This window comes from Macaca mulatta, chromosome 19, assembly GCF_049350105.2.
Source record: "Macaca mulatta isolate MMU2019108-1 chromosome 19, T2T-MMU8v2.0, whole genome shotgun sequence".
In the NCBI taxonomy this organism is placed as follows: Eukaryota; Metazoa; Chordata; class Mammalia; order Primates; family Cercopithecidae; genus Macaca; species Macaca mulatta.
The window spans coordinates 10,561,453-10,577,437 of NC_133424.1; the positions used below are offsets into that span (position 1 = coordinate 10,561,453).

Sequence of the window (15,985 nt, forward strand, 5' to 3'; positions counted from 1 at the left end):
GCACACCACCACGCCTGGCTAGTTTTCTCAATTTTTTTTAGAGATGCGGTCTTGTTAGGTTGCCCAGGCTGGTCTTGAACTCCTGGGCTCAAGCGATCCTTCCACCTCAGTTTCCCAAAGTGCTGGGATTACAGGCATGAGCTGCTGTATCCGGCCTTCTATAGTTCAGTCCCTTCCTGTCTCCCTCATACTCTTCTTTCCTGCCTCCAAAACGTCTTGTCTTTTCCTCTTCTTCCCCTCCAAGAGTTCTGGTTCCCCATCAAGGGCTATCCCTGCCCAATCCCTCTTCCAGGCAAACAGGCTCCATGTGTGGGGGGTGAGTGTGTTCAGCTGAAGGCACCTGAGTGCCCCTTTAGGCTGTTTCTAGCTTTTTTTGTGATTAGCTAACTCGGCACAAATGTGACTCGTTTAAAAACGATTTTTGAAATTACAAAGCAACAAGAGAAAAAAGAAAAAGGAAAAATTCAGCTGGGCCCTACTCTTTCATACCCAGCTTGTCAGAAACCAGCTCGATTGTTAAAAACCCATTTAAAAAATTGCCAGACTGGCCGGGCTCAGTGGCTCACGCCTGTAATCCCAGCACTTTGGGAGGCCGAGGGGGGCGGATCACTTGAGCCCAGGAGTTCAAGATCACCCTGGACAACATGTCGAAACCCCCATCTCTACTAAAAATACAAAAATTAGCCTGGCGTGGTGGTGCGTGCCTGTAATCCCAGCTACTCGGGAGGCTGAGGCACGCGAATCGTTTGAACCCGGGAGGCGGAGGTTGCAGTGTGCTGAGATCATGCCACTGCACACCAGCCTGGGTGACAGGGCAAGACTGTCTCAAAAAAAATTTTTTTTTTCCAGACCACTTAGTAATGCATCAAGAGTGATCAGAGAGTGGCAATCCAGTGACGGGAGAATACTCATTTGAGACCAGTTTTCATTGTTGTGCTAGAATTCTCGGTTGTTTTGATCAAACTGCTTTTAAATGAATTGCTTTCCATCAAAACAGCTTGGGATTGGGTCTCCTCACCCATCTCTCCAAAGGGCTGGCCCTGGGGAACCCCTTCCCCTCAGTTTGCTTAAGCTCAAGTCATGGAATAAGGGGAACCTCACTGGAGATGGGTCTCCAGGCTTGGACTTTGGGGCCACCTCCACCTCTGCCCCTGTTGGACACACAGAGTCATCAAAGCATCAAATGTCAAAGGTCCCGTTTATTCCGGCAAACCGGAAAGAAAAAGTGTAAATAAAAAAAGAAACAGATCCATGCACTCAACTCCTGGGGGTGGGGGTGGAAGTGAGGGATGAGGAATGGGTGGGAAGCAAGGAGGGAGGGGTGGAAGGACAGAGAGAGTGAGAGAGACAGAGAGAGGCAGAGACAGGGAAAGAACTGGAGAACCAGAGCCATAAAAAGAAAAAGACATCCATAAAAAGGCAGAAAGAAAGAAGTGTATTAAAAGCAGGGATCAATAAAGGAGAAGAGGGGAAATTGAGAAAATAGACAGAAATACACAGGCAGAGAACAAAAGCCCAGCAAAAAGGCGGGGAGAAAGGGCATGACAGAGACAGAGAGATCACCCTTGAGGGACACAGGCAGAATGAAAAGGGCCCCCAGCCCCCGGAGGCCCCCCAGGCAGCAGCCTGAGCCACAGCATTGGCTCAGGGGTCCCCAGAGGTGCTGATGACGTGAAACAGGGTGACATTGTAGAGCACCTGGTGACCGTTGTTCCAGGTATAGAGGGCGCGCTCCCGGGGGTTGTAATCCAGCATCGAGATGTGGGAATACTGGTTGTGGAAGGGCACGTCCGTGTACTCGTAACTGGACGTGTTGGTGAAATAGGCAAAGTAGACCTTGGCCCCAGCCAGGTGGGAGTTGGTCACGTAGAGCACACCGCAGATCATGAAGGCCTCGCCGGCGCTGCGCTTGGGGTAGCCGGTATCCCAGGACCGCATGACCTCGAGGGTGTGCGGGTCCAGCCGGCTGACCACGATGTTGCCCGCGTTCTGGTTGGTGGTGTACACAGCCCAGAGCCCGCTCTCGTCCACCATGAAGTCCATGTCGGAGAAACCGCCCCAGGAGTAGGGGAAGGTGTTGTTGTAACCGGCGCCCGGGAGGCTCCTCTGCACCAGCACGGAGCGTGAGCGGAAGTGGTATTTGACCACCACGTTGCTCTGGTACTTGTTATAGAACAGGGAGCCGTTGTACACCACGTGGCCCGTGCCCGCCCACGGCTGGGGTAGCAGGTGCTGGATAAAGTTCTGGCCTTTGATGAAGTCTCCCAGGGTACGGAACTCCAGGACCCGGCGGCCCTTGTAATAGCCATCCATGTACCAGACCTACGGGAACAGCCGCTGGTCACTGGGTGGGGGACCACCACCAATGACCCAAGGGTCCCAGCACCAGTTACAGCCATTAGAGATCAACGGTCACTAAGTAGTCATTAGTCATGGGAATTCTGTTGACCGTTCATTACCAATTATGGCCCTAGTGTGACCATGATCGTCTCGTGGTGACAGCATTAACCATGGGCAGTGAATTCAAGTGATGTCTTATCACTCAGTGGCTGTCCAGTGACCACTAACCACCCAATATCCAATGATCAGGGAATTCCTGGGCCCAGTGAGTCCCCAGGGGCTGCAGTTTCTTGGGGAACTGCATGGCCCCAGTGGGACCACGATCCCAGTGAGTGCTATTGGTCTTTTTTTTTTTTTTTTTTTTTTTGAGATGGAGTCTCGCTCTGTCGCCCAGGCTGGAGTGCAGTGGCGTGATCTCAGCTCACTGCAACCTCCCGGGTTCAAGCGATTCTCCTGCCTCAGCCTCCCGAGTAGCTGGGATTACAGGTGCGTATCACCATGCCCGGCTAATTTTTGCATTTTTAGTAGAGATGGGGTTTCGCAATGTTGGTCAGGCTGGTCTCAAACTCCCGTCCTTGTGATCCACTGTCTCGGCCTCCCAAAGTGCTGGGATTACAGGCATGAGCCACCATGCCTGGCCTTTTTTTTTTCCTTTTGAAACAAAGTCTCACCATTCTTCCCAGGCTGGAGTGCAGTGGCACAATCACAGCTCACTGCAGCCTTGACCTCCCAGGTTCAAGCGATCCTCCCACCTCAGCCCCCCGGATAGCTGGGACTACAAGCACAAGTCACCATGCCCGGCTAATTTATTGTATCTTTAGTAGAGACAAGGTCTCACAATGTTGCCCAGGCTAGTCTCAAACTGCTGAACTCAAGTGATCTGCCTGCCTTGGCCTCCTAAAGTGCTGGGATTACAGGCGTGAGCCACCGCACCCAGCTGCTATTGATCTTAAAACAGACCTGAAGTGGACAATGCTTCATCCCAAAGGACCCGGGGAACTGCAGCCCCTGGGGACTCACTGGGTCCAAGAATTCCCTGGTCATTGGATACTGGGTGGTTAGTGGTCACTGGACAGCTACTGAATGATAAGACATCACCTGAATTCATTGCCACGGTTAACTAACCCCTGTCACCACGAGGTGACTAGTTGTGTCATTGACATTATCGCTGTCATCATGTTAACTAGCATTTGTTGTTTTTGTTTTGTTTTGTTTTTGAGACAGAGTTTCATTCTTGTTGCCCAGGCTGGAGTGCAATGATGCAATCTTGGCTCACTGCAACCTCCACCTCCCGGGTTCAAGCGATTCTCTTCCTCAGCCTCCTGAGTAGCTGGGATTATAGGCATGTACCACCATGCGCGGCTAATTTTGTATTTCTAGTAGAGACGGGGTTTCTCCATGTTGGTCAGGCTGGTCTCGAACTCCCAGCCTCAGGTGATCCACCCACCTCGGCCTCCCAAAGTGCTGGGATTACAGGCGTGAGCCACCATGCCTGGCCTCATGGATGGTTCTTGTGTGTCTAAGTGATAGGCAGTCATGACCATGGAAGCTACTAGAAGTCCAAAGGTCACTGAGCAGTGCTTGGTGGAGGAGGTCTCTTGTCCTTGGGAAGGCATTGGTCATTGGATAGTTACTTGGACGTCAGTAGTCCCTGAGAACTGGTCGGTAGAACTCAGTAACCACTAGCCACTATACAGACACTGGAGGTCAACAGACTGGGATTCACAGGGCTGCAAAGCCCTTGGTCACTTGGGGGTTACTGGACAGGGAGGTCCAATGACCCTGGGGGATCCAGGACACTTTGGGCTACAAGACAGTCACCAGTGTGAACTCCCGGGGCACGTATGGGCAGTCAGAGGCTCTGTCCCTCCCAGGCCCTGACCCCAGGGGTGGGCGCAGTCACTCACCCGGCTATCCGCACTGGGGGCCATCGTGTCAGTCATCCAGGAGCCGAAGCGGGACCCCATGGCCCGAACGGTGATGGGGTTACTGACCCCGGTCAGCTTCCCACAGCCTGGGAGGCAGGAAAGGGGGAATAAGGATGGGGAAGGGAACAGCCCAAGAGAGGCAGGGCAAAGATGAAGTGCTATGATCAAGTTGGGAAAGTTGGGACCAGGGATGAGGGAAGACTCAAAAATCTGGTCCCAATATGTTGTTCAGTTGTGAGTGAGGGGTTAGAAGCCAAGGATCAGGGCCATTTCCAGCTTCTAGACTCAGGTGTAGCCTTAGGTAGGAAGGTCAAGGGTTGAGGTTTAGAAGTTAGAGGTCAAAACTGTGCCCAGCTTCTAGGCACAAACAGGTGATATTGGAGTTGGGTGTGGCAGTCAGAGATCAGGGGTCAGGGTCAAGGGCCAAGGCATACCCAGTTTCTGGGCGCAGGCGTGGAGCCGGGCCTCCAGGGCCATCACCCGCTGCTGCAGATCCTCGTACCCGTAGGCACCCATCTCCTCCTGGATGGTCGCCAGACTGCCGGAGAGATTCCTCACATCCTCCCGCAGGCGTACAATGGTCCGTGTGTCTGCCTTGTACTGCTCCAGGACCGAGCTCAGGGGCAACAGTTCTGTCATCCTGTCCTTCAGCTCCTGTGCATCAAGATGGAACCATGGCCAAGCCTGACCTCTGGCCTTTGACCCAGACATGACCTCAACCTCTGACTCATAACTTCACTCTTTGTCTTTGATGCACACCTGGCCCTTGGCATTTGGCTCAGACTGGACCCTAGATTCTTCCCAGACATGACTCCACTGTAGGAACTAATGGATACCAAATCCCAATCATTCGTTTGACCTCTGGTCTGGACCCAGGAGGACCCACCTGGAAGCTCTTGGCCGAGAGGGACCCATCAGCCGCCCGGAGCCGTGCATCCAGGCTCCGCATGAGGGTCTCCATGCCGCGTACATACTGGAGGTCGCGATACGTCCGCAGCTCAAGGACCTCCATGGACTGGGAGACATTCTGGACCTAGGAATGGGGACAACTGAAGGGACCAGACCTCCTTCCCCAAATCCCAACCCAGAGATGCCACAGACAAGAGCTGGCAGGGCCAGAGGCTGCGCAAACACCAGATCGACAAAGCCACCTTCTCCTCCCCTGAGCTTACCAGCAGCCTCCCAGTCGTGTGCCCAATCCATCCATCCATCCCTCTCTCCCTCCTACCCACTGGCTCCCATCTGGTCCACCCACCACCACCTCTCACCTCCTCCCTAGTCTCCCAGTTCCACCTTCATCCCCTGTAGTCAATTCGCTACACAGCAGACAGAAGGAACTTTCAAAACAGAGATTAAATCACCTTCCTCCTCCACAGATCCTGCGCTGGCTGGTCCTGCCCCGCCCCCCACCCCACCCACTTCCTCTCTCTTTGTTCTCACAGACTCTAAGCTCCTTCCCTCCGCAGGGTCTTTGCACTTGCTGGTCTCTCTACCTGGAGTGCTGTTCCCCCAACATTCCCATGGCTGGCTCCTTCTCATCCTTCAGGGTTCAGCTCCAGCATCCCCCACTCAAAGCATCCTTCCCTGACCACTCTGTCCCAGGTAGCCGCTCACTCACTCTCCTCTTGCCTGGTCATTTCTTTCCCAGCTGTGACTATGTAGAACATTCTTATCCATCTGCCTCCTTCAGGTGGGACCCTCAGAGACAGAGGCTGCGTCTAGCTTGTCCACAGCTTAACCTCCCGTGCCCAGCACTGGCCTGGAGTAGAGGCTCAGTAAGTACTTTTTGGCTGAATGAGTTAAATAAACTTCCCTTGCCCTGGCCTCTCCTGACCCAACCTGAGAGCCCCCAGCTCCCACCTCCACCTGGCTACGGTGAACTCCACCTGGGTAAGTTGAACTCCCCCTGGCTAAGGTAGACTCCCACCTGACTAAGGTGAACATCTGGCTAAGGTAGCCACCTTGTTAAGGTGAACTCCATCTCTGGCTTAAGTAGACTCTCACCTGGCTAAGGTAGACTCCACCTGGCTAAGGTGAACACCTGGTTAAGGTAGACTCCCACCGTATTAAGGTAGACTCTCACTTGGCTAAGATGAACACTTGGCTGAGGTAGACCCTCACCTGTCTAAGGCAGACCCTCACCTGGCTAAGGTAGACCCTCACCTGGCTAAGGCAGACCCTCACCTGGCTAAGGCAGACCCTCACCTGGCTAAGGTAGACCCTCACCTGGCTAAGGTAGATTCCTACCAGCTTCACCTGACTAAAGTGGACTCCTCCTGGCTAAGGTAAACTCAGAGTCACCACTGGATGCTTGTTGAAATACAGACTTTCCTGTACAATTATTCACATGACACTTGGAAATTCTCAGAAACCCAGCAGCCTAATACCCACCCTGAACGCCACAAAACTTTTTTTTTTTTTTTTTTTTTGAGACGGAGTCTCGCTCTGTCACCCAGGCTGGAGTGCAGTGGCCGGATCTCAGCTCACTGCAAGCTCCGCCTCCCGGGTTCATGCCATTCTCCTGCCTCAGCCTCCCGAGTAGCTGGGACTACAGGCGCCTGCCACCGCGCCCGGCTAAGTTTTTGTATTTTTAGTAGAGATGGGGTTTCACTGTGTTAGCCAGGATGGTCTCGATCTCCTGACCTCGTGATCCGCCCGTCTCGGCCTCCCAAAGTGCTGGGATTACAGGCTTGAGCCACCTCGCCCGGCCCACAAAACATTTTTACAGCACTCTTCCCTTCTCCACATTTTCACATTTCAGCTGCCTGAGGCCAACCGCAGTCCGAAAATATTAAGTGGGAAATTCCAGACATCAGCAATTTATAAGTTTTATTTATTTATTTATTTATATTTATTTATTTGAGATGGAGACTCGCTCTGTTGCCCAGGCTGGAGTGCAGTGGCGCCATCTCAGCTCACTGCAACCTCCATCTCCCAGGTTCAAGCAATTCTCCTGCCTCAGCCTCCCAAGTAGCTGGGACTACAGGCACACGCCACCACGCCCAGCTAATTTTTGTATTTTTAGTAGAGGCTGATCTCAAACCCCTGACCTCAAGTGGTCCACGTGCCTCGGCCTCCCAAAGTGCTGCGATTACAGGTGTGAGCTACCATGCCTGGCCCAGGGGACTATTTTCTATTGACCATGATCAGAGATAGAAGGAAACTTTTATAGGAGCCTCTTGGGGTGGAGGGTGAGACCCTCCCCAATGGGCACAGAACTCTGTCTCAAAAAAAAAAAAAGAAAAGAAAAAAAAAAGCATTGAACAGATAGTGGATAAAGTAGCCATCTGGGCATGATGGCTCACCCCTGTAATCCAAACACTTTGGGAGGTCGAGGCAGGAGGATCACTTGAGCCCAGGAGATTGAGACCAGCCTGTGCAACAGAGGGAGACCCCATCTCTACAAAAAATATAAAAATTAGCAGGGCATGGTGGTGCATGCCTGTAATCCCAGCTACTCGGAGGCTGAGGCGTGGGGATTGCTTGAACCCAGGAGTTTGAGGCCGCAGTGAGCTGATCATGTCCCTGCATTCCAGCCTGGGTAACAGAGTGAGACCCTGTGTCAAAAGGGGAAAAAAAAAAAAAGGACCTGCCTGGAGAGGAGCTGGATTATCAGCCAGCTCTGAATAATTTGCATAGCTGGATATGGCCACTGGCTGACCTGGATGGGGCTGGAGGGCGGGGTGAGAACTGGGAGATTTTCCCAGCCGCCCCCAGGGCACCTGGAAGGTTCTCACCTTCTCCATCAGTTGCCGCAGCTCCCGACTCCTGCCATCTCGAGAGCAGGTACTCTGCGCTGGGATCACAGCCGTGCAGATGCATTTCCCGTCAGGGGCCTGGGCTGAGGTGTACAGCTGCCAGCCCTCTTCTGGGCTCTGGAAGAGAGTCTGCAAAGAGATGGGCGTCAGAGACTGGGATCCCAGTGAGGGTCTCGCCTCGCCCTCGCTGGGACAGGAAGGGGGCCCGAGGAAACCACAGATGCCCTTTGCTGGGTTCCAGGTATATGCCAGTGCCTGTTGTGTGTGATCTCAGGCCCTCCTTAAGGAGCCTCATTTCACAGATGGCAAGACTGAGGTGCGGAGGGGTTGAGGAACACGGCAAGGAATTGGAGGACTCAACTGTTCTCCAAGACCAGAATTCATTCTCTCACACAGATTCATGCACACACACAACACTGTCTCCGTAACTGCCATTAGAACAGAGATCTGCCGGGCGCAGTGGCTCATGCCTGTAATCCCAGTACTTTGGGAGGCCGAGGCGGGCGGATCACGATGTCAGGAGATCGAGACCATCCTGGCTAACACAGTGAAACCCCGTCTCTACTAAAAAATACAAAAAAATTAGCTGGGCGTGGTGGTCGGCACCTATAGGCCCAGCTACTCAGGAGGCTGACGCAGGAGAATGGCGTGAACCCGGGAGGCAGAGCTTTCAGTGAGCTGAGATCGCGCCACTGCACTCCAGCCTGGGCGACAGAGAGAGACTCCATCTCAAAAAAAAAAAAAAAAAAAAAAGACCCACTCAACCCCCAAACCTGGGCCTCCTCTCTGCTTCCCCAGGCCACAGTGACATATCGGCTCTGGAGCTATCTCAGGACCACTTCATGGTTTGTTTTTTGTTTGTTTTTCGGTTTTTGGTGTTTTTTTCTTGTTGTTGTTGTTGTTTGAGATGGAGTCTCGCTCTGTCGCCCAGGCTGGAGTGCAGTGGCCGGATCTCAGCTCACTGCAAGCTCCGCCTCCCGGGTTTACGCCATTCTCCTGCCTCAGCCTCCCCAGTAGCTGGGACTACAGGCGCCTGCCACCTCGCCCGGCTAGTTTTTTTTGTATTTTTTAGTGGAGACGGGGTAGGTTTTTTTGTATTTTTTAGTGGAGATGGGGTTTCACCATGTTAGCCAGGATGGTGTCAATCTCCTGACCTCATGATCCGCCCGTCTCGGCCTCCCAAAGTGCTGGGATTACAGGCTTGAGCCACCGCGCCCGGCCTGTTGTTTGTTTTTGAGACACAGTCTTGCCCTGTCGCCCAGGCTGGAGTGCAGTGGCGCAGTCTGGGCTCACTGCAACCTCTGCCTCCCGGGTTCAAGGGATTCTCCTGCCTCAGCCTCCTGAGTAGCTGGGATTACAGGTGCACGCCTCCATGCTCGGCTAATTTTTGTATTTTTAGCAGAGATGGGGTTTCATCATGTTGGCCAGGCTTATCTCCAACACCTGGCCTCCACTCCAGCCTGGGTAACAGAGTGAGATCCTGTCTCAAAAGGAAAAAAAAAAAAGGATCTGACCTCAGGTGATCCGCCCGCCTCAGTGCTGCCATTACAGGCGTGAGCCACTGTGCCCAGCCATCAGGGCCACTAAATGTTAAGTGCAACCCTGCTGTGCCCCACCCTACCTGGAGCCGCTCAGGCAAGGTAATGGCAGACAAAATGCTCAGATAATCCAGCGATCAATTATGGCTTTGTTTCCCAAGCCATGCTCCTTGCAACACTGGTAATCTTACCAGGTGTGCTGGGAAAAGGATGCTCTGTGGTCAAATAAATGTGTTTCTTACTGGGAGAAACAAGTTTTGTTACTGTGGGACTTATCAGAGCCTTAGAAATGCTAATAAGTACCAGGGAACTCTAGGCACAAGACAGTCATAAACTTCCAAACTGACTAGAAGATACCCATGAGGCAGGTGGATCACCTGAGGTCAGGAGTTCGAGACCAGCCTGGCCAACATGGTGAAACCCTGTCTCTACTAAAAATACAAAAATTAGCCAGGCGTGGTGGCAGGCGCCTGTAATCCCAGCTACATGGGAGGCTGAGGCAGGAGAATCACTTGAACTTGGGAGGTGGAGGTTGCAGTGAGCCGAGATAGACCACTGCACTCCAGCCTAGGCGACAGAGCAAGACTCCATCTCAAAAAAAAAAAAGAAGATATCCATGAGAGTCTCTTCTGTCCCAGGCATAGGGTCTGGGATAGGATCAAGGAAGAGAAGGAATGAAGAAAACATCTGATGGTTGTCCATGGAGCTACTAGGAGAGACGGACATCTATCACTTAATGCCATTGATGCTTCTGGAACCACATGCTGCAGTGAGTGCTTTGAAGAGATAGTGCAGGGAGTAACAGGGGGTCTTCCCTCAGGCTGAGGGTCTCTGAGGAGGTGTCCAAGAGAATGGGCTCTTGAGATGAACTTGAGGGACGAGTGAGACAGAGGAAAAGGAGAAAGCAGGGGGCATTTCTGTCATTACAAATCCTGATCAATATCTGGAGGGGCCCGGGAATGTTGGCTCACGCCTGTAATCCCAGAATTTCGGGAGGCTGAAGTGGGCGGATCACTGAAGGCCAGAAGTTTAAGACCACCCTGAGCAATATAACAAGACCTCATCTATACTAAAAATTAAAAAAAAAAAAAAAACAACTAGCTGGATGTAGTGGCATGCACCTGTGGTCCCAGCTACTCAGAAGGCTGAAGCAGAAGGACTGCTTGAGCCCAGGAGATCGAGGCTGCAGTGAGCTATGGTTGTGCCACTGCACTTCAGCCTAGGCAACATGGCAAAACCCTGTTTCTACAAAAAATACAAAAATTAACCAGGCATGATGGCACACACCTGTGGTCCCAGCTACTCACATGGCTGAGGCGGGAGGATCGCTTGGGTGCAGGAAGTCGAGGCTGCAATGAGCTATGGCTGTGCCACTGCACTCCAGCCTCGGTGACAGAATGAGACCCCATCTCTTAAAAAAAATAAAGAGGCCGGGCGCAGTGGCTCACACCTGTAATCCTAGCACTTTGGAAAGCTGAGGTAGGTGGATCACCTGAGGTCAGGAGTTCAAGACCAGCTTAGCCAACCTGGTAAAACCCTGTCTCTACTAAAAATACAAAAATTAGCCAGGCATGGTGGTGGGCGCCTATAATCCCAGCTACTTGGGAGGCTGAGGCAGGAGAATCGCTTGAACCCGGGGGGGTGGGGACGGCAAGCCGAGGTTCCAATGAGCCGAGATCACACCACTTTACTCCAGCCTGGGCAAAAGAGCAAAACTCTATCGCAAAAAAAAAAAAAAAAAAAAAAAAAAAAGGATGTGGGGGAACGTGAGGGTTGTGGGGTAACTGGCTTGGGCTTGCACATGTTCAAAACCTGAAGTCTTTGCTTCAGACCTGAAGGAAGTGAGGGAGGAGCCATCTGGATGTCTGGGGAAGGGGTTCCAGGCAGAGAGAACAGCAAGTGGAAAGGCTCTGAGGCAGGACCACGCCTGGTGTGTTTGTGAAACAAGGAGGAGGCCCACGTGGCTGGAGCAGATTGAGTAAGGGGTAAGTGGAGGCAGATGAGGGAAGGGAGGTGATGGGGCAAGGCCTTGTGGGAAGCAGTGACGGCTTCGGGTTCTGCTCTGAGGAAGGTGGGAGCCATGGAGGGCTCTGTGCAGAGGCGGGACGTGACCTTACTCGTGTTCACAGCGACCTCTGCCTGCTCTAGAGGATGAGGGAGGGAGGCCAGGGCAGGGGTGACTGCACGGATCCAGGCAGGCGATGATGGGTGGTGGCCATAGAGGCGGTAAATGGAAGCTTCTGGTCCTATTCCAGGATGCATTCTGACAGGCATGGAAGAAATTCTGATTAAAAAAACCCCCAGTGTTTTACAGAGAAACAAAGCACCACAATCATTGATCGTTTGCACAGCCATTACTAGATCTCCCAGCAGAATCGGTGCCGTGAGCTGCAGCACAGAAAAACCAAGCTGTGAATTATGAGCAATCCCAGGGACTCCAACTATTAGCCCACCTTTTTCTCTCCCACTCAATCAAGTCTTTTTTTTTAAGCCTTATTGGAATATGAGCAAATGATATAATTGTACAAATTGTACAGATGAGCTTGACTCCCCCACTAATCTATAAGGAAAACAAACCATTCATAAATGCCAGCTGAAACTATTTTAGTCATTCTTTGAGCCTTTGTACACCCTTCCTAAATGGGGATAACCCCTTTGTAAGTTGCACATCCTCAGCCCCTGCAGAGAAGCACAGTAACTCACTTTCTCCGCCTTCCTTGTATTCAGGTAGGAGCTGGGTGGAGCTAACATTCACTGCAAGTGTGCCCAGGATTGGCCACAGCCAAGAGCTTTCTCTGGTGGTCAGACTCCACCCTGCCCTTGCATGGGGCCAGCAGAAAATACACCCAGCAATCCTCAAAGATGACCCAGAGGCATTAGTGATTAATACCACTCCTCTTGCCTCTCCAGTGGGAAAGAACTCGAAGGTGTATGTTCCATGAAATCTCCCAGAGGAACCCATTAAATTTGCACCTCAGTTGTCCACAGCAGCAACCTGCTTCTTACTTCTCTTTTATTTATTCACTTATTTTATTATTTTTTATTTTTGAGACAGACTCTCGCTGTGTTGCCCAGGCTGGAGGGCAGTGGTGCGATCTTGGCTCACTGCAACCTCCACCTCCTGGGTTCAAGCGATTTTCATGCCTCAGCCTCCCGAGTAGCTGGGATTACAGGTACCTGCCTCCATGCTTGGCTAAGTTTTGTATTTTTAGTAGAGATAGGGTTTCACCATGTTGGCCAGGCTGGTCTCGAACTCCTAGCCTCAAGCTATCTGCCCACCTTGGTCTCCCAAAGTGCTGGGATTGCAGGCGAGAGCCATTGCGCCTGGCACATTTATTTATTTTTTTAAGATAAAAAAATAAGACCCAGGACTGAGTCTTGCTGTCGCCCAGCACTGGGTCTTGCTGTCACCCACCACTGGAATGCAATGGTGCAATCCTAACTTACTGCAGCCTCAAACTCCTGGGTTTAAGCCATCCCCTCCCACCTCTGCCTCCTGAGTAGCTGGGCCTACAGGCAGGTACCAACACACCCAGCATTTTCTTTTTTTTTTTTTCCTTTTGTAGAGACAGAGTCCCACTTTGCTGCCCAGGCTGGTCTTGAACTCCTGGGCTCAAGCGATCCATCTGCCTCGGCCTCCCAAAGTGCTGGGATTACAGGTGTGAGCTGATGCGCCTGGGGTACTCATTAACTCTCCCTGCATGGGTTTCATTCACTTCCTCTCTCACTTCACTGCTCCCCTACTGGTTCTTCCTGGCGTCTCTTAGGTGGATATTTGCACTTACATCCTCCCTGAAGAAGCCTGACCTAAGACAGCAAGGATGGCCCAGTACAAGAGGAATACCCCATGAAAGCTTGTGCCTTTGGTTCTGGGAGGATCCAGAACTACTCTCCCCCACCTCCCTTCTTCTTCTTCTCTTTTTTTTTTTTTTTTTTGGAGATGGAGTCTCACTTGGTCACCCAGGCTGGTGTGCAGTGGCACTATCATGGCTTACGGCAGCCTCACCCTCCTGGGCTTAAGTGATTCCTCCCTCTTCAGCCTCCCGAGTAGCCGAGACTAAAGGCCTTTAGTCTCACCATCACACCTACTACTTTTTAACTTTTTTTGTAGAGATGAGAGTCTTGCTATATTGTCCAGTATGGTCTCAAACTCCTGGGCTCAAGCGATCCTCCTGCCTCAGCCTCCCAAAGCACTGGGATTACAAGGCATGAGCCACTGTTCCCTCTCTGGTTATTTTTGCTTTTTTGTTTTATTTTGAGAGGGAGTCTCGCTCTGTCACCCAGGCTGGAGTACAATGGTGGGATCTCGGCTCACTGCAGCCTCCACCTCCCAGGTTCAAGCAATTCTCCTGCCTCAGCCTCCCAAGTAGCTGGGATTACAGGCATGCGCCACCAAACCTGGCTAATTTTTGTATTTTTAGTAGAAACAGGGTTTCACCATGTTGGCCAGGCTGGTCTCGAACTCCTGACCTCAAATGATCCACCTGCCTCAGCCTCCCAAAGTGCTGGGATTACAGGCATGAGCCACCTCCTCCGGCCCTCCCTTCTTGATAAATCCAGTCTAATTCTTTAAAACAAAAAAACAAACAAAAAAACAAAGAAAAACATCAAACAGGAGCCCAAGCATCCCTGCCCCTCCTCCCCTGGCTCTGGTCCCCAAGCAATTTGGATAGAACCCCCAAGGAATATCTTTTGTGCAGAGACAAAGCCGCCGGTTCAACGTAATTAACATCTTCCTACATTTCCTAGTGTGTCCTTTGAAGCAAACAAGCCATTTTCTCTCGACAGAGGAAATATTGAATTGTAAAAGAGAAGCAAGATTTAAGTGGTGCAGAGAGAAGGCCTCCATGGTTTTCCTAAAATAATTGTCTGCGTTGGACGCATCTCACCGGAGTGTTCTCTGCAGCAGTGTAATTAAATGCCTGGGTTTTGGCTGCCAGTTCTCAGCACGCAGAGGTCCTCTGTTTTGCCCATTGGGTTTAAGTTCAGATATGCAGTCAATGCATGTCCCTAGGAACCACTGGAATGTTCTGGAAGGTTCCATGTGCTAGCTCTCCCATACTGGGTCTAGCTTGGAAACAAAGTCAAGAGCTCTTGGCAGTCAGAACACTAGGGAGGAACAGAGAGTGTCCTACTCTAGGGGAAATGCTTATAACAGCAGGTGCAAGAACACAGGCGTTCTCCAGCATAGAAATCTGTGGTCTAGCAGCCTGTCTCACCTTGGATGTGGCAGATGTACTAAAGAAGCCAATGCACTTTTTTTTTTTCTTTTTTTGAGACAGGGTCTTGCTCTGTTGCCCAGGCTGGAGTGCAGTGGCATGATCTAGGCTTACTGCAGCCTCAACTTCCCTGACTCAAGCAATCCTCTTGCCTCAGCCTCCCCAGCAGCTGGGACTACAGGCGTGCACCACCAGGACTGGCTATTTTTTTTTGGTACAGATGCGGATCTCACTACGTTTCCTAGGGCTGATCTTGAACTCCTGGGCTAAAGCGATCCACCCACCTTGGCCTCCCAAAGTGCTGGGATTATAGGCATGAGCTACCGCGACAGCCCTGCCAACCACTCTCTCTTTGCTGAGCCGTTGGTTCAGGGTTTAATATTCTTGTTAATGGGCTTTAAGACAGTGAAGCTATGCACTCAAGTAGCTGTTCCTCAAATGTCTTTTCTGGCCGAAATCTTTCAAACACTGTTGCTGAGGCTGCCCCAATTAAACATCAGCCTCTAAAACAGGTCCAGGATTAACTGAGTAGGACACAGGTAGGAAAAGTTTTTCTTGCTGTCGGGCCAGGGATCATCGTCTCTTACTATTCTACCACTTATATCTTGGTTCAAAAACAATTCCTGGTGGCCAGGCGCAGTGGCTCACGCCTGTAATCCCAGCACTTTTGGAGGTTGAGGCTGGCGGATCACAAGGTCAGGAGATCGAGACCATCCTGGCTAACACGGTGAAACCCAGTCTCTACTGAAAAATACAAAAAAAATTAGCTGGGCGTGGTGGTGGGCGCCTGTAGTCCCAGCTACTCAGGAGACTGAGGCAGGAGAATGGTGTGAACCCGGGAGGTGGAGCTTGCAGTGAGCTGAGATTGCTCCACTGCACTCCAGCCTGGGCAACAGAGTGAGACTCCATCTCAAAAAAAAAAAAAAGAATAAAAAGAAAAAAAAATTTCCTGGTGGCCGGACGCGGTGGCTTATGCCTGTAATCCCAATACTTTGGGAGGCGAAGGTGGGCGGATCACCTGAGGTCAGGAGTTCGAGACCAATCTGGCCAACATGGTGAAACCCCATCTCTACTAAAAATACAAAAAATTAGCCAGGCATGGTGGTGGGCGCCTGTAATCCCAGCTACTCAGGAGGCTGAGGCAGGAGAATCGCTTGAACCCAGGAGGCGGAGGTTGCAGTGAGCCAAGATCGTGCCACTGC

General features: G+C 51.6%; 1 protein-coding gene across 6 annotated transcripts in view; it reads right to left on the reverse strand.

Moving 5' to 3' along the window:
- Positions 1–1,181: 1,181 nt before the first annotated feature.
- The window catches only part of OLFM2 (olfactomedin 2), an 85,313-nt gene continuing 70,509 nt past the window's right edge, over positions 1,182–15,985 (reverse strand). For 2 of the 6 annotated variants that reach the window (XM_077976366.1, XM_015122787.3), the window contains exons 2-6: positions 8,006–8,155; positions 5,155–5,295; positions 4,703–4,922; positions 4,248–4,354; positions 1,182–2,322 (exon numbers count right to left, since the gene is read on the reverse strand). In XM_077976366.1, the coding sequence (XP_077832492.1) occupies positions 1,645–2,322; positions 4,248–4,354; positions 4,703–4,922; positions 5,155–5,295; positions 8,006–8,155 (1,296 nt within the window). In that variant the 3' untranslated portion in view covers positions 1,182–1,644. 6 annotated transcript variants of the gene reach the window in all.